At 37.9% G+C, this 19293-nt stretch overlaps 2 protein-coding genes across 2 annotated transcripts in view; one reads left to right on the top strand and one right to left on the bottom strand.

The window, feature by feature from the left end:
• LOC139728249 (protein disulfide-isomerase TMX3-like) overlaps nt 1-10548 on the bottom strand; it is a 34446-nt gene extending 23898 nt beyond the window's left edge. The window contains exons 1-4 of the mRNA XM_071639210.1: nt 10449-10548; nt 7218-7272; nt 1409-1448; nt 341-464 (exon numbers count right to left, since the gene is read on the bottom strand). Of these exons, the coding sequence (XP_071495311.1) occupies nt 341-464; nt 1409-1448; nt 7218-7272; nt 10449-10482 (253 nt within the window). The 5' untranslated portion in view covers nt 10483-10548. The remainder of the gene's footprint in view (nt 1-340; nt 465-1408; nt 1449-7217; nt 7273-10448) is intronic.
• Nucleotides 10549-10804: 256 nt separating this feature from the next.
• LOC139728241 (prefoldin subunit 4-like) lies at nt 10805-16352 on the top strand. Its single transcript, XM_071639202.1, has 4 exons — nt 10805-10896; nt 12315-12419; nt 13524-13596; nt 14507-16352. The coding sequence occupies exons 1-4, from the start codon at nt 10864-10866 to the stop codon at nt 14701-14703; spliced, it is 408 nt and encodes a 135-aa protein (XP_071495303.1). The 5' UTR covers nt 10805-10863; the 3' UTR covers nt 14704-16352.
• Nucleotides 16353-19293: the final 2941 nt, after the last annotated feature.

Below are 19293 nucleotides of genomic sequence, written 5' to 3'. Positions count from 1 at the left end.
TGGTCTCAAGTCCAATTTGACCCATTGTCCAAAAAGAATGATTACTCAGCCATCCATGATCATGTAAAAATAAATAAGATATCATTGGAAAAAGGAGATATGTGGCTTTAAGATGTTGCTACTCACTTTGGTGTAAAGTTAACAAAAGTTTAACAAATTTGAAATTAAATCTGCATTTTTTTTATACGCACGGTATATATATATATATATATATATATATATATATATATATATATATCTTAAAGGGCAAATCTGTAGTTCTGCAGTCTATGAACTAAACATCCGTTTCTAGTACTTAGCAAATCAGACCAGTGGTGTGCTTATTGGCTGTGCTACTCACTGGAGAATCGTGTGCCATCCAGCCTCGCTACATGGAGCCTTGGATGTGTCTTCATGAGCTGCAGCCCTACATCAGCCCACACTGGCTTCAGCTTCTGGCAATGCCCGCACCATGGGGCATAGAACTGTTGAAAGAACACAATGAATAACTCAGGGCAGAGTTTCATGTTGCACAAAATGTGCAAAATTTCAACAACACCAAAATTTACACTTTTACAGTACCACCTAATCATAGTTCTGATGGAGATGGGGACTCAGATCTAAACTTTTTGCGAGATCCTTAGAAACCACTTATGAAATACTAAAGAACAGACAATTCTACAAGGAATTCAAAGTTTATTTGATGAAAATCTGTTTTGAAATGGCTGAGATATCAACAACAACAAAAAACCCAAAGTAAAACAAAGTGGTCTTAATAAAAGGTGGGTCCCAACTTTCATCAAAACCTCTTTGTTTCAGGATATCTCAGCCATTTCAAAACCAATTTTCATCATAAAAACTTTAAATTCCTCTTTATAAACTTGTATGCTCTTTCATAATTCAATAGAGATTTTTCATTATCTCACAAAACAGTGTTGGAAACCTGAAGCCCCATCTCAACCAAAACTATACCATCCCTTTAATAGAGAATTATGATTGATGTTTTGGCCTGTGGTCAATCTTATTCTACATTAGACAACAGGAAACATGATATACAACAAAGAGTACAACACTGTCATCTACTTGAAAATTGAGATTCCCAATAAGACAGGTTACTGTGAGATTTTGCCTTTTGTAGCATGTGAAAGCATGAGGTACTAGCATTCTATAATCAAATGTGTTCTACAGCATGAGGACAAATGTTACATCTGTTTCTGATCAGCTTGCTTCAAATAGCAATGTGTGTGTGTGTGTGTTTTTTTTTTTTAACAAGCTTGATTAGACATGAGTATCAACTGGATGTAATATTCTATAGCTTGTTACTAGCACTCTCTCCATTCATTCAAATAGGTACTGGTAATATGTTCACATTCATTACATCATTGGCTATCTGTCTAGCTAAGATACGAACATTGGTCATGTGACTCACCTCCACTAGCCATTTCCCCTGGTTTTTTATATCCAGGAATCTGCAGTTAAAGAGGTAGTGACATTCATCTTTCATTCAATAAATGAACTTTATTAGAACTCTTTTTATCAAATGCTGAGAAATGTAATTATATCAGCAGGTTGTGATATAGAAGTGATGGAAGCAGAAACAAACACATTGTGACAGTTTCGACCAGTCAGAATAAACTGGCCATAGAAGCACAAAACTTGAAACTTACACTTCTACACTTAAGTCAATAACTTTATAGGACCTGAAATCTCAACAAAATAAATTTTGCCCACATACCCTCCACTTGACAGTGCTTGCTATGGAAGCAATCATTTTAAACTTCAATCTTTATATGCAAAATATCCCAAACAATTTCTGGTGCTGCTGATATTTTCTTTTAGCATAAAATTCCTTTAAATACAGATTAATGGCTGACAAATGCAATGATCATATAAGTTTGATTAATGTGCATGCAAATAGGTGCACTGTGTACAATCTTAGTTGTTTATCACATTACATTACCAATTAAGATAGATTATGTATCATTTATATGCATCACTGATTGACTCGACTGATTGTTTGAAATTTTTCATTGATATAAATTGTCATTGTATACTTTGTATTTGTCTTATGTACTTTACAGTATGTGAAAATATAGAAATAAATTGAAATTGAATTGGAGAAAAAAAATGCTAGGAATATGTGAGACCTGCATTGTACTGTCATAATATCTAGGCAAAAATTTCACCAAATCAAGGCTCTATATGATAACACATCCATTTGGCTTCAGCCAATATCATTGCAGAAAATACCATGGTACTATTGTTGTATTTTAATCTGTAATGTCCTAATGACTTCATCTGCACATATGATGCACAAAGAGCATTGTGTGTCACTTTATTTCTACATGTGTAATAGGTGGTGCCAGGATTAGCCTACAATATACATGTTGGAAGTATGTGTGCTTTCAACAGCCATGTGTATTTAATGTGAAGTTAACTGAAGCAGATCAACAGCACATGATCACAGTGGTATGCTACAATTGTATTCAACAATGAAATCTGGCAATAATGCACTACTCAAACAGAACATCCACTACATAATAGAGCAGGTTAATAAACCAACAATATCAACTCCATGAAACAGATTTAAAGCACTGTGGAAGGATGTGGAAGATTTTTCAAAGATAAATCTGCTCTCTGCTTCCTGGTTGCTCAAGATTATTTCCTGGAAGTACAAAGTGTAAGTTTGGGCGAACTCATTTCCTGGTTTGCTGGAGGTCCACGTGCCATCCCCATGTGGTGCATTTTATAATGCCGGTAACACATAATTAGGTTACAGTCTAACCTTCAAATACTATATTCTTACCACACAGCTATCAGCTATACAGCCTACATTTCCAAATGAATACATGCAATGTCATTATCAATAGTTTAGCTCCCTTTCAACAAAAATGTAACAGGTACACCATATTCATGAAATTTCCCTGATAACAATAAACCCAGTGTAATTGAGTCTTTGGTCCATTTTGTATATGATTAAATCTAAACACACTATGACTCAAAAAGATAAGAAAGAGCAAGAATAATAGTAATGATATGAATATCAAAATGAAATGATGCAAATACGAGCTCATCACTTGCAAAACTATGTAGAATATAAATGATAATGTTTTCATGTGATGCAATATCCCTGGGTCACTTTTTTTCTGCTTTGTTTCCAAGGGTGAATGACTGTTCAATTTGGATTGAAGTTTTTTTTTCTCCAAATTTTCTTGTCCTTCCATCATATCACATTATCATATAGCATACTGCCAGGACTTGATACATATTGGAAAGTAAAAATCAGTGAGGTCCACGAGGGGTTTTAGCATGTCGCTGCGACATGCTAAAATTTTTGCGCGACATCCTTCAAAACTTGCGACATTCTAAGCGCCATGCCAATAAAACTGCGACATGCTAAAAGTAACTAACTCGCAAATGACTTACGAGAGTGCTCCTTGTTGAAAGGAGCAGCAGTTTACAAGCGCCAAAAGTTTATCCACAGTCACCGCACCGATCACAACACAACGCGGCTCAACAACAAGCTATCAGTACAGTCTCGCACAACACTTGCTCACTATCTCCCTCACCTCCCTGCTCACATGTGTATGCTATGGGATTGCGCTCTGATTCGGGATCCACACACACAGCAATTTGTGTGAAGTATCAAACACCTACAACGGTGTGCAGCGGCACAGACAGCCGCCTGTATGCATGTGAGAGGGAGAGAGAGGACGGAAAGAGAGGGTCGGAGGCCGAGGGAGGCTGAGGAAGGCTGACACGTGCTCGCTTGTTGTCACGCTTGTTGTCGGGTTACGCAAAAACAAACGATATGAAATGCATGCCCCCCTTCGCCAAAGGTTGTTTTTTATATATATATATATTTTTTTTGCTGCTTTGGTTTGTTTGTTCGTTTGTCTGCCTGTCTGTCTCTCTATTCGCAAAATAAGTCAAAAGTTGGGAACAGATTAGGATGAAATTTCAGGAACAGTTGGTTGGTAAAATGGCGCAAGGAACAGATGATTAAATTTTGGTAGTGAGAAGGATTTATGATACCACTGGAATTCAACGTCAGGATATCCAGGATTTTTTCTTAGACTTTGTTTCGTATATTTGAAAGGATTCGTATCAATTCTATAGGAAGCTTGCCATCGGCAATAGCAATTACGCAAAATTAGATGCGTTCAAAGCATTGCCGCAGAGAGAAAATTACCTCCATCTTTCGTTTAAAAAAAAATCAAAAACAAAAACGAACGATGGAGTAAGCAAATGCAAATTGTTTAATCTTTTTTTTTTTTGGTAGATTCAGCGGGTTATTTTTTCTCTAAAAAGCCATGCGTTCCATTTGAACCTTTAGTAAGTTAGATTTTACTCGAGCGCCGAAGTTGAATTTATCCCAAGGATCTCGTCGCAATACCGAGTTTCCAATGTGTATTCATTTTCGCGTAGCTTTCGGTGCTGCAAAATTTTGCTCGGGCCTAAGTTTACTACTAAACTAATTTCTGTCGTTTCTCACACCTCGTTTGGTACGATTTCTTCCCTTTTATATCACTTTATCCGTTCCCTTTATACTTTGAAGTAATTAAACGTAATTCCGTGTCTCGCACTGTTATTTTTGTAACGGCGATTTCTCCGCTTCGCTGCAATACTTTTTCGAATCGAAGCGACGGAGCTCGGAGTTTGATCCCAGCAGCCGCTACGATGTGCTGTTTGTTGTATTTTCTAAATAAGAATGTTTGTGTTGTTGGGAGGTGTTGATACTTTGTATTTGTTTTTTATTTTCCTAGGTATTTATCTCGAGGGATTAGGGCCTATGCGTGTTTCTTAATGTTGATAGGAAAAGGCTAAAATGATCTTGAGTGATGTCTGATGGTGATGATGATAACTATGCTGGTGACTGGTGTAAAAAGACGGATTCCTGTGAATGCTGAGCGTACGTGACGTTTGTTATTTCCCTTTCCCTCTTACTCTTCTTTCCCCCTTACTCTCCTTTCCCCTCTCAAGAACGATAAAAAAAGAAATTACATACACCTCACAACAAAAAGAACCACGTGCTATAGCAACCTTCGTAAAGTTCAATCTAAATGTTCAATATCAGCAAAGAATAAGGGGAAAGCACGAATGACAATAAATAAAAGCGAAGAGATCGTGTATGCAGTCTCTTCGGCTAGAAGAAACTTGACACCCCACCCCTCTCCCTTGTGGAAATTTCCACAAAAGCAGGTGCCACACCCAGGTGCGTGCCAGACGAAAGAATGCGCGCACTGGAATAAACAGCGTGTAAATATCCTGGAAATATCGATCGAAGAACCAGCTCATTAGTTGAATTAAAGGAATCATTGCAAAGATATCATGATTCTATTTCTATAGCCTTTCTTTTGGCGCATAGTAGGAAACATCGAACAGTCGATTATAGTGTACTTGATCGAATATCTAATGTTCCCTGAACAATAAAAAAAGGATTGATTATTCAGTCAATTAAAAATGCAATCACAGAAATACATGAATTAAAGGTCTCGTATGACCAGACAAATTCACTACGAGTACAATTGTAGGTCCAGTGAGATGCAGTCATCACCTGGTTTAATACAACGTGTAATGACAATTAATTCCAGTTCACGCTCATCAAAACTGCTTATTACTTTTCAAAGTTTTGGCTATCAACATTCGTTCGTGGGTGTATTTTGTTTGTTTGTTTGTTTGTTTGTTTGTTTTGTGTGTTTTTCTCTCGTGAAAGGCGTAATGATTTCTTCGTATCGAACGTAAACTGCATGTTTACCGTAAACAAGCCATTCAGCTCAGCTCAGCTATGGCGCATTCGATCCATCGAACTTGCAGTAACCTCTTACAGGCAGGATCGAGCACATGGCGCATTCCTTTAAAGTGAAAACTAAGTTTCGGTAAGTGCTGGAGAACCCGTCTAGCACCATTTCATTTTGAACGTGAAGCCACGTGTTTGCATCGGCGCTTCCACACACAGCGCGGCATTTTGCGATCATCGTTATAGCAGAATTTCCGATTCCAGTCAGGGGAAAAGGAATTGGAATACTTCTGAAAATACTGATATTTAAAATCCAATAAAATAAAAAAGCCTGAAAACAACGCATGATTATGTTTAAATAGTAAACAATAATTGGAAACACAGAACAGAGTTTTGCATCCGCTCACACAGAAGCTCTCTTGAGAAGATGAAAGCATTCCCCGTCCCCTGCTAGATAGTGGAAGCTTCCATAATCAGCCCAGCAAGTTTTTGGAGGTACATACAGTTGTACTTGCACTTGTACACATTCATTGCGAGAAAGCAATCAATCAACGCTGAACATTGCGTAGTTTGGCATCTTTCATATCGTGCTGGTGACCAGCTCGATCCTTCGGCATGTGTCATAACGTTATGTTTAGAGCCTGTAGGCCTCATAAGTTGACAAGTTTAATTCAAAATAGCAAAAAAGAAAAAAAAAGGAGATTGAAAAAATATGAATTCTGGTGGGAAAATACGAATTTTGCAGCTGCTGAGTACTAATTTTTGCTTCCAAAGGTTGGCAGCTCTGTACTTTGGAAATTTAATTTCTCTCTGGAAAGGCTTATTGTGGATAGAATTACCTAGATCTGAGTTTTTGTTAAATGTCATTCAAGTTAACTAAACGTCTGTTTACCAGTAGGCTGCAAAAGTGCAGTTCTCACTTTTCTACACTCATCTCATCTACTTTGTGAGTACACAGTTATCTTGGCATTTCAATGTGAAACCAGGGAGGTGGCTCCTCCCTGGTGAAACTGAAAGTAAATAATATTAAAGACAGTCGGTGTGCTATACTGTAGTACAAGTTCAAGATGTCCTTGTCATTTATCATAGCATCCCTATTGAGGAGTATATCTATTCAAGATATATTCAAAAGGTCTTATGAGTAAGGAGTAGGACGATATATTAACATTTCAAGAACAATTTAAAATCTTATGTCATAATCAAACAATTAACATAATTTTTCAAATATTAATGATTTTTATCCTGGCATTGCAGAGTGATCATGGTGATCAAAGTGTTCAAAATAAGGCTAAGATAGCACCAGAGAGCATCTAGAACCCCAGAGCTTCCAGGGCCCTTAAGCGGGCCCTGGACCCCGGCCGCAAGGGACTTCGCGCTTCGCGCTCGTGATGTGCGCTTCGCGCACATACTTTCATGCGCAATATCACTTTTTTCCCCCTGCAACATGCTAAAATTTCAAGTTGTGGACCACCCTGAAAAATACATCAAGTTTACTTACCTATCATCTAATTCAATTACATTCCCCCTGACAAAGTCAACAGGCACCAGGAACACTGATAAGGAAATGAATTAAAAAGTATAAATTCAATCAACATATATAAAGAAAGAAAATCATGTCAATTTACACTCATCTTCGAGTGATGCTGATTGAAGTCAACTAAATTGATTTTAACTCCTAGCAGCATACATCCATTTCATCAATTTCATCAATCTGCAAAATTATTATCAGCCATTGTTTAACAGATTTACAATATGTCACATGAGCCAAAGAATAAATGGTGGGTAAATATCTGGGTCTTTACTTGGATTTATACAATGGATCTTGTCAATATGTATCATTCACTATACCACAATGAAATCATTTGAATTGCGGCAGTGTGAACAACAAAAAATTGTGCATCTTTTCCATCCAGTTACAATTGTGTCACTGCACTGATGTATCCATGGCTTGAACTACATAGATTTGTTGTACAAGTAAACTTTAGAGAGGGTGGATATGGGGGTAGGCCCCTACTGCACATCACACACATCACCATCAGCAACAAAATAATGTTATTTTCTTTAAATACATTCTGAAAAAAAACCCACATGTTTTATTCATGTAACAATTTGGCTTCCTCTTCATTCTCACTTGTCTGAACATTCTCTGTCCTTTTCTTGTCTTGTCACAAACATTTGTCTGTTCAAAATTATTGAGCTTACAGCAACACAGCACTCACACAGCATCATTTCTGTGAGGGCTGTGTTAGCTGTGTGTGTCTGTGAGGCAAAGGGGACTCATTTCTGCATCTATGATTCCCAACAACCCATAATTAAGGTTAGGTATCAGATCGTTGGACTCTGAACATGATTAGCTTGTTAGAAATGAATAAACCAAATAATGCAAAATTATGAGAAAACAAAACGATATGGTTGGGCTTGTACTTGTAGGTTGTAGTTTGAATGGTAATCATCATATTTCGTAAAACAGTAGAAATCTATTTCTCATAGTACTCATACCATATGTTTGTGAGAAAAAATGTACATCACATGACTTGATTTGCTTTGGTAGTAAGTGTCAAGACCGTATACATACATGTTTCTACTTCTTGACTTCGATTCTAGATAATTTTGCACACCTCCGGGGACAGTAGAACACATTTCTCACTTCGGACAACGATCTCCATGAAATATTTTGTATTACTAACGTTAGGGCCTAACGTTAGGCCTAACGTTACAGAAAACTAAAGAAATCATTTCATCCACTCTATGATCATACTTAATGTGTTTAATACCATAGTGATCCACTCATTCTTACTATGCCTTCTAGAAAACAATGCCCTGTGTGGCCTTCAGTATTAAAACACGTAGAGTCTACAACTTACAAGATGCTGAGTTTCTATAGCATTATTGTCATTAATTTGTGTAGATCTAACTTTAGATGATGTTAAAGGGTGTGTACAGTTCTGGTCGAGGTAAGGATTTAGCTTTTAACGTTTTGCAAGATATTCAGAAACCACTCTATGTGATGTCAAAGAGCATGCAATTCTAAGGGGTATCAAAAGTTTATTTGATGAAAATCGGTTTTGAAATGGCTGAGATATCCAAAAACAAGGTGAAACAAAGAGATCCTAATAAAAGGCGTGGCCTGTCGCCTTTTATCATTATCACTTTTTTGGATATCTCAGCCATTTGGAAACCAATTTTCATCAAATAAACATTGAATCCTTCTTAAAACTACATGCTCTTTCATATTTCATAAGAGGTTTCTCATTATTTCACTTAGGAATGTTCAAAACATGAATCCCCACTTCAACCAGTATGGTAAGTACTGTACTACCTATCGGAAGGGTACCTTGACATCAGCACCCTGCGTATCATGGCTGTTTGCGTATAGAACGAAAAGGTACGCGCGGGATTAAGTGTCACTAGCTATGAGTATGAAAACAATAAAAACGAAGAAACGAAAATCAAACTCACAAACAACCCAAACTAAACACGTTTCAATTACACATCCGCTCAGTAACGACGCATGGCTGTGAAATTCATGTGTATTACCTATGAGTGACTATGGAGGGAAGGGGTGCCGATCGCTAGGTACCCTTTTTAAGCTGCGCGAAGAAAACGGATTGCATGCACTAAAATTGCGCTATTTTAAAACAGAGATTCATAATCAACGAGACGTTCACGACATTCAAAACTGCAGTATTTATGGTATATTGAGGTAAGAATTAGGTGAATTTGGGTATAATCGTGATATTACATATAGTCCCCAACATAGGCCCCACCGCAGTGCGCATGCACCCATGGACTAGGGTTAGGGTATAGGGTTAGGTAGGGTTGTATTTAGTACGGACACGCAGCGGTGGGGACTATATCACAATTATGCCCGAATTTGTTTTATATTTTTGGAATAAACAAGCTACAGATGCTTAGGGTGACGATAGGTGGTAGGGTTGGACCTACTACTCATCAACCGCCTAATGTTTATTTGCTTGATAAGAATATTTAACACTGAAATTCACGTAAAAAACTTGATCTACGTGATTGAGAAAATCCAGCTCTATCAAATGCCATTGTTCCCTTTTTGATTCGAAGTTTCAGTGCAAAAATGTCGCCGACGAACCTGCGTGGCCTTTTTCAGCTCCCCGCGGTAAATCGCGTTGTAATATTAGGATCGACCGCTGTTTTTGCATTGACAATGCACGCAAACCGAGTTGTATTGAACACCGTGTTGTACGAAGCTTTTTAGAAGCCTAGAAACTTCCATAGACATTCATTATATTGTGCTGTCATTACGATTCGGTGAAAATATTTATTCGAAATTTTGTCCTTAATTAAAACCATTAATGAACAGTGAATTATCGCGTTTTCCCACACCATCTATGGATTCCTAATCTACATTCAACCAAGCCAATCCATATTTATGTGCTTTGCGCGCAGAGAAGTGCGTACTAAGTGTTCAGTGCGCGAATTATACGCGGTCGGTTTAAAAGAAGGTGGTCAATATGTAGTAGGGCTACCATACCCTCAATCATACTGTAAAGTTTACAGTTCCTTTAAATGTCTATCGCCATCGGGCCGGGTTAAAGTTTACTCACACTAGCGACAGCGTTACACAGACACACACGAAGACTAGACTTCACAAGTTCAGCCAATTGTACATTTACAGCCAATACAGGTGAGCTAAGCAACACAAATTTTATCGAAAATGATAGAAATCATACATCGTCGCTAAAGTAATACTTACAACCTATAACTGCTAAAACTTGAGATAACATCATGTTTTTCTCTGTTCTGCACTCGACAAGGCACCACCGCTTCCTCTTGACTGCAATGGCCAATGCAATGCTTTCTGTTCAGTTTCTATTACACACACCAGTACACTGTACCGAGGTTCCGGGATGCGCTTCGATAATACACGAGATCGAGAGCAGTCGTGCGTGCTGCTGGCTCATCATGCAACTACAACTGGTAGTGCGCCATCTACTGGCGTAACCAAGCAAGGTCATGAACCGCCACACACAGGCACGGTGTCCCTGTGTAGTACCACACTATAAAATCCATGCTAGTTTAGTTTTATGCACAGAAATATCTGTGCATAACCACTGCACTGTGAAACTGGTGAAAGAAACACCGCACGAAAACACACTTGAAGATAGAAAATGGCACTCTCAATGAAAAAGGCACCTGGTGGGGTAAGCTTTCTATCGTATGTTCTCATTATATTTCTGTGTAACATACATGTTAGGTGAAAAATAGGTTAAAAATGACGGTAGAAAGATCGGGGTGCAGACTGCAGGGTCTTCTGGGAATGTCAGGGTAGGGCGGAGAATCGAGCTCGAGGAGGAGGCCATTTCCTACCTGACAAGGGGGTGTTTCACTTCATTTAAGATTGAATAAAAATGTTGGTATGCCACAGGTTTCCCTACCCTGTTCAATTTATTTAGCCTAGTAATAATCATCACCCATTTCAAATTTAATGTTTACAGCATAGGCCTAGACCCTATCAATGCCTATGTGGGGCTTTATAGAATAACTATGTAAATTTACCCACAATTCTATTGTAGTATTGACCGTTTGACGGCATTGTTAAATAATGTCTTTAATGAAAAATTATTTTATCTTGTATTTGTAATTACTAATAACAAACGTTAAAGTCGTTAGTTGTATTGTCAATGGCTAGAAACCATCTATTCTACATGAAAAAAGGTCTCCAACAAAGTCTTCATTTTCATTAGAAAGTTGAGCAACATTGAAGACACAAACACACAGCATACCATAATTTTTAGTCAATCTCAGATTTTAAGTTCGACTTAAATTCTTCGTGAAACACCCCCTGACAAGGTACACACGACCAGCCCAAACGAGAAGAAGTGCATGTAATATACACTTCACGTTTGGGCCGGCTGGTCACAGTTTAGTTGCCTCCCAGTGCAGTGTGTGTCTCCAATGATATTCTTACATTTACAAGTGAAAATGGGAAGATTGGAGACTTTTTCAAACAGCAATTGATGGGAGTTCTAGACACATTGTAGAATAAGAAGACCTATATGAGACTGTTTATTTGTGGAGTTTTTCTATCAATTTTTATATCAAATTTAATGAAGATTCTAAAAAAGGGAAACCCAAAATATGGAGATGCCTAATTGGCAATGCCATGGACCATTACTAACATGAGTCCATCATGTCCACACCATTATGATGAAATAATCTTAACTTTGAAATCATCTTTGTTTTGCTTGTTTGTCTTGTGTTTGATTATTCGTCTTGCCTTGCAAATGTCGAGTGAATGATGTTACTACTAATATAGAGTAATAATAATAATGATAATCTTAAATCCTTTGTGAAACAAGTCCTCCCTTTTCAAGTGCTCCTTCAGTCTTCATATTTGCTGTACGGGATTTAGGAAAGACTTCCATCAGTCCCCCTACTATCAATCTTGCCATACCACTCTCTACACTACATAAACATACCCTACATTACCCTTGCCCTTATAATGTTCACACACACATTTGGCAAGTGGTGGGTTATATGGTGGGGGGGGGGGGGGGGGGGGCATATGGAAGTCTTACCCAAATTTACCCTTCTTCTTATGTATATTTACATATTGCAGGATGATGATGTTAATGTCACATTCGAAGATCAGCAAAAGATCAACAAGTTTGCGCGCAAGAGCAACAAGATGGCAGAACTACAGGAGGAAATCAATAAGAAAAAGGTGGGGAAATAACTTTTTGTGTTGAAGTTTCTTTTTTCATCTCTTTAAAATGTCACTAGAAGTGCAGTTTGCTATGTTAGTCTTAATGTCCTTTGTTTTCCACGTGATGCAAATATAATATAGCATGATCACTGTTGTTGTCATGGACATGGTTTACCATGGTACCATAAGAATACCAACTTCCGGAAGCTAGCATAGAGGAAGCATCTAATCTGGTAAGATCAGCAAAATATATCTTTTTTTTATGGTGATGGACATCATGATTGTCAGGTAATTCTGTAAAGACTGTAATGAAACCATACGACGACGACGACAACAACAACAACGTCATCATCAATAACTACAACAACAGCAACAACATCATCATCATCAACTACAACAACAATAACATCATCTACAACAACCACTACAACAATAAAAACAACTGCAAAAGCATCTGCTCCCCAAGCTTTTGTGTGTGTTTTTTGTTGTTGTTGTTGTTGTTTTAAACTGATGCCCAGTGCATGTAATGTAGGAAGGACCTTGAGCACGGCTGCCAACTCTCACTCATTGAGAGTGAGACTCACTCCTTTTGGTCCTTTGCATGTAATGTAGGAAGGACCTCTCACTCATTGAGAGTGAGACTCACTCCTTTTGGTCCTGTGCATGTAATGTAGGAAGGACCTTGAGCACGGCTGCCAACTCTCACTCATTGAGAGTGAGACTCACTCCTTTTGGTCCTTTCTCACTCTAAAACTTTATTTCATTTGCATGCATTTCTATTGATCTCACTCATTTTGACTCCTAAATTATAGCATTGGCCAATGGGAGTCTCACTCTCAACTAGTTTCCAGTGTTGGCAGCCCTGCATTGAGATGTGATGAATACATAGCCCTGAAGCCCAAGAGCATGTCAATGACTCGTATCTGCAAAAATGATTTGAGTTCCTCTGAAATACAAGTGACATTGAATCAAATTTGATACCATTCAACTTTGAATAAGTATTAATGTAAGTAAACCTTCAAGATATGTTCTATCTACAAGACATGTACTTTTATACCTCAATAGCAATGTCTTGTCAGAGCGTTATGAGTTTTTCTCTCCCTCTCTCTTTCTTTCTCACAGAAAGACCTTCAAAACCTGGAGGATGCCAGTGAAGAGTTGATTCTTGCTGATGATGATGCTCTCATACCATATCCTTGCTAACCTTTGAAGTTCATGACGAGGTTTATGTAGAACTTTTTGAAAACAAATACTGGTGTATTTATATGCAGCCACCACGAAGTGTCGCCGGAGGCATCATTTCTTTGCCTTCGTTCAGCCTGTTACTTCACAATGTACATTTATGTGTACTTTACATAAATTTATCTCTATCCTTGGATTTAATTCTGTCTTAAAACGTGATGATTACTCTGTCAATGTGAAAAGAGAATGCTAGTGCACAGTCACATACACTAAACAATAGTGTCATCTCCTATCTGCTATTACAGACTGTAGCTCACCTGAGCTATTGCAGTCATTCATTTTCTGATGCTCGTTACACATCATGCGATAACATTTTGCATTTCAGCTTCTTCTTGAAAACCCTGAGACAGATTTTCGCCAAACTTGCAGGTAGCATCTTTACAGTGATAGGATCTCTGTTAGCCCCAATATTGAGGAATTTGTAAATATCTTCTTGTCTAGAACCAGAAGTGATAGAGTTAAGTTAATGCTAAAATAGTAGATCGGGGACTGTAGATGGTTTCAAATTTGTTCATGGCAGATCTGGGGGTGTTCCCATGGAGGCCCTGTGGGGTTTGGACCAAACTAGGGTCTAGTTTTCACATTTTCATCTTCTTCTTGAAAACACATGTAGATTCTTCACAAAACCTGGCTGGCATTATCGCTAGGGTGATAGAATATATATTTAGGCAACTAGTCACCATGCCCTTTCCCACCTGGTTTAGCTTATTCTTCGTAGTTATACATGTACTTTGCAAGAATGAGTAGAAGGTGAACTTGTGATCCTTGGTCGATTGCTACACCTCTGGGTCTCTTGCTTTTGCTAGGTATTGATTTAAAGGGGAAGCAGTAATATCTCCTTAACTCCAGTCCCATCACATATCAGATTGGAGAGGTTTTCTTCAATCAGACCCTGGAGGATGCACAGCAGTCGGTGGAGGATGCCAAGCAGAGGATGGAGGAGGAGATTGCTGCCGTCGACAGGCAGAGTGACGCCCTCAAGGATGAGCTGGGAGAGCTCAAGGCGCAGCTCTATGCGAAGTTTGGCAAGAACATCAACCTGGAGATGGACGACGATTGATGACGGCTTTCGTGGTCAAAGAAATTGGACGTTTGAAGAGACTGCAAAACAGACTTTGCTTGTGAATCATCATTTGAGAACTGGAAGAGAGATATTGCAGTACAACTTCCTTCTGATTCTTGACTGACACAATGCTTTTTTTTTCAGCTTTATATGTTACTGTATTTATATCATTACACATACTGTATACGCCATATATTTCGCGAGTGTAAATTTTTGTGAATCGGGAATTCCCGACGATTTCGCAAGTGGTTAAATTAGTGATCGTGGAGTACTGTACTGAGCAGAGAAATGTACATGCATATGTCACATTCACATCGGGATCAGAGTCAATATTTTTGCGTGTCTTTAATTTCGCGAATAGCACCTGACTCGCAAAATTCGCGAAAATAAAAACCTTGCAAAATATTCGGCGTATACAGTACTCGTTTTGTGAGCTGATAGAACACGAGAGCATTGCAGTTTGTTGACAAGGTGGCAGCCTTCTTCATACCATTAAGGTTTGGTATGTGGCAGTCACCAGTCAGAAGTCACGCGATGCAGAAGAGGGATTAATACAGAGATTACTTGTAGTTTGTTCTCCTTTGCATAACAGCATTCATCTCTCATCATACGATTGCAGCAGGCTACTGCTTTGTAGAAGCTGATGATCTTGTAGCAGTGCGTCACCCATCAGTCCCTGTTTTTTCTGTAATTCTTATTACTGTTAGATGTAATGGCATGATGTATGTTCAACTACAGTCACCTGTCCTACAATTCTCTGTGTGTTATGCAAGCACAGCATAACACACATACAAGTCTATGTCTCCTTGACATATAAATAAGCAGCAGTTTAAGTCATCAAGAGTAATCTACTTAAGGAATACAGAAGATAGATTTAAACTGTAATTCTTTCATTCTTTGATATGCTTGGATAGTGTATATGAGGCTGAAGACTACAAATATACGGTACTTGTCATCCTTCTGGACCAACATGCCCTATTTGGAAATCAATGCAAGTTTATGATTTCTTTCATATTCACCAGTCCAGTGATATCAGTGTTGATGCCACACCTTTTTACAAATGATTGCAAGAATTCAGTGGCTGTTCTGTGCTCCTATTGAATATGTTGAAATGAAATGGGGCCTACAAGACGTGTGCAAAGTTAATAGCCCTTTGTGATCCCCATCAACTGGATGGCTTGTATTTTATGGACATACAATGTACAAGAAAGCAGTCTAGTAATGAACAAGTGGTGATATCGTCCAAGTGACATACTGGTGTGTGTTTGAATTTTTGACAGAGGGGAAAATTAATCGTACAGTTTTAGATTGTTGTACAGTGTGATGCCAGAAAAGCACAGGTGAAAAACAAGGGGAGAAAAATACATTTGAGTAACTTGTCTTCAAATGGATGCACATGTATTTTACAGCCAAGTGCTTGTAACAAGCCTGTAGCCTACAGACATCCAAGCAAGCTTCCTTCATTTGGTATGCACATACTAATTCAGGCATCATAGTTGGTGTTATGCCATTTAAACACACTGTACTTTAATATGTAACACATTTGCTGATTTCACTTCCGACAAACTCGAGTCTGGTGTGATTGTCTTTGCATCTTGTATCAAAACCAGAGAGGGGGGAAAAAATAAAATGTGTATAATAGCTTGAATGTGCAGAAAAAAAATTCTTGAAATTGTACTGTATCAATTTCTGAGTGTATTTTGTCGATATTGTGCTTATGTTTGTGTGTGTTTGTGTACATGTGATGTCAAAGAATGTCATGAGAATGTTCCGCATGACTAAGCCAAGGAATTATACAGTGCACTCCCATTATAATGAAATGCTGGGGACCGGCAGTTTTGTTTCGTTATAACGAAATTTCGTTATAACCGGACAAATACAATATACAGTATAATGAAAACAAGGAAACCATGCATATACGTATATCATATTCTGTTTGCTGAATACTCATACACTGGAAAGCTATGTGAAATGGGATGGGATTATTGTATTACAATATTAAACGCAAGTTCCCCTCAGAAACTGTGCGCGACACAAGGAGCGAACACACAGTGATGTGAAGCGTTCACCCATGCAGAGACGCTATATAATGCTAGTTCCGCTATGTATTTTTGAAAGCAATTCGCATTTCGTTATAACGGAGCACATTTCTTTTGTTTTCTCTGTCAATGGCGCTTGGAAAAGACTTCGTTATAATGAAAACTTCGCTATAACCGTGTTCGTTAGAAGCGAATTTTGTACCAGACATTAATGGTGTTAATTTTGGGACCAGAAGTTTTACTTCGTTGTAACGAAATTTCGTTATGACCGTGTTCGTTGTAACGGGAGTGCACTGTACAATGTAGGTACCTGGCAGAATACTGCTATGGCTTAGGATGGGAATGTAAATGCCACATTTTCATAATCATCTTTTACTGTTTTCAGAATTATTAAAGTTGACAAAACTCAATACCATGAGCAAAGACACTGAGAAGTACTTAATTTGCATAAAACCTTTAATTCCTTGTCGACATCAAACAAACCATACTAAACATATAAAAAAAAGAGGTTCAATGAACTGCAACACTCCACTTGTACACTTGAATTGCATTGAAAAATATGTACAAATGTACATTCGCATATAACCAGTGCTCAACAAAGCATGTGCATTTCATAAAGCAGATTGTTCACAGTTCAATATTGGGAATTGTGAAGAGACAAATTGTGGCACACCATACTTTTTTGACAACTAGAACTAATTTTTAACAGAGAAAACCACTGATAAGAAAATGGGTGATGGATATACAATGTACAATGCTTGTAAGAAGAGCATGTGGCATGTTCTGTGTATTCATAGCTTCTTACAATGGTTTTAATGCACAATTTATGTAAGCATAGATAAGTATGAAACATGTAGCGCTTTATAATCTGATCAACAAGAACACAAAACAAACTGTATGAACAAGATCTCAAAAATAAAATTTACATTCGGCTGATTTCCCTCAAAACTAAAAGCCTTTGAAAAACTGCAGATTATTTTGCAGATTTTTCAGGGTACCTTTGGTCTATCAGGACAACAACCTCCCCCCCCCCCCCCCCCAAAAAAAAAGGAATTGCAGTGTGTGTGTGTGTGTGTGTGTGTGTGTGTGTGTGTGTGATGCACTGCAGTGGAAATGAAATTATGGGAATATTTGTGCCCTTCCAGTTCCATAACAAACAGTATTAGACTGGGATGTTTAAGAAGCTGTCTGTTTTGTTTTGTTTGTTTGTTTTTGTTCAATGAAATATACATACATTCAGATTAAAAACTGTTTGACTTTAATGTTTTAAATTCCTGTGGTTTAATATACATCTACACTGTACAATTATGAATTGCACTAAGCCAATTTAAATAACATTGAATCACTTTTGTATGTTCTAAAAACCTGTCCATATTGACAATGAAATTACATTATGACACATGCATCCCAAAAGGTGACACTTTGCTGAAATGACTGACAGCTCAAGCTTTTTATCCTTTCTATTTATGGACTCACAAGTCATTACTTGACGTACATTTCCCTTTGTAGTTCATTTTACAAATGCAACGGCAAAGTAATCGTTACTTCACCTTTCACAACACACTGCACTGAATGTTTCCACTTGGTGATTCCCTGTACATAAACAAGTAGCGTGTTCTGCATTTAAAGTATGTGATATTAAGCCTCGGATAACGCTACGTCATGGCTCAGACCTAGTAGTTACGAGTTGAGCATGATCTCGTGCTGGCATGGCTTGGTTTTGTTTTTGTTTTTAAGAAGTAACATTTTTGCGTGTTGTCAGTTTACCCCTCTTTCTATTTGTGGTCCAAAGGTGAGTCACAACATTAGCGAAAATGAACCTACTTAAATATCAGCTCATAAGTACATGTACTATACATCAGGTTCAAAATCTTTGTCTTGAAAATGGTGTAGAAAATGTAAATTCCTTCTGTCACTGAATCATTTATTATCCAAAGCACATAAACAATTGTGCACAACATGGTATAAAACTAGAAATATGTTTACCTCCCCAGCTTGTGCTTTGTCAAAAAATGTCCCAAGGAAAACACACAGCATACCTGGTATACACAGAGGGTGTATATCTTATTTCTGATAATGGAAGTTATCACATATTCCATATCTGTCACAATGGGCGAGAAAGCTAGCTGATGGTAATGGAAGTCAATCCTTCAGGTGTTGGGATTCATTGTTGGTACATTGTATCATCAAATAATCACTGATATCAACATAATACCACCTGTCTGTGGATGCAAATTAGCACAGTAATACATGCACCATATTAACTTAAAATCTAAAATCCAATCTAAACTCCTCTATCATTCTTATGTGAATTCTACACATGAAGATGATTCATTAACAATTACAGCACTCTCACAAGTTCGGAGAAAGTCAAGTACTCAAACTATTATAGCCATAGGGACAGGCTCTTGTGGGAAAAAAAAAAAAAAAAAAAAAAATCTCCAAACTTGAAAGTCCTAAACAAGAATGAGGACAGGTTACTTTGGAAAATCCATCTAAACAATGTAAAGACACTGTATAAACCATGCTTTCCAGTTAAACCATTTCT

The sequence above is a fragment of the Diadema antillarum genome, unplaced genomic scaffold (genome assembly GCF_040938485.1).
Source record: "Diadema antillarum isolate AM-2024a unplaced genomic scaffold, OU_Dant_1.0 seq00000170_RagTag, whole genome shotgun sequence".
Taxonomy (NCBI): domain Eukaryota; kingdom Metazoa; phylum Echinodermata; class Echinoidea; order Diadematoida; family Diadematidae; genus Diadema; species Diadema antillarum.
The sequence above is the reverse complement of the archived record's forward strand: the minus strand, read 5'-3'. Positions and strand labels throughout refer to the sequence as shown.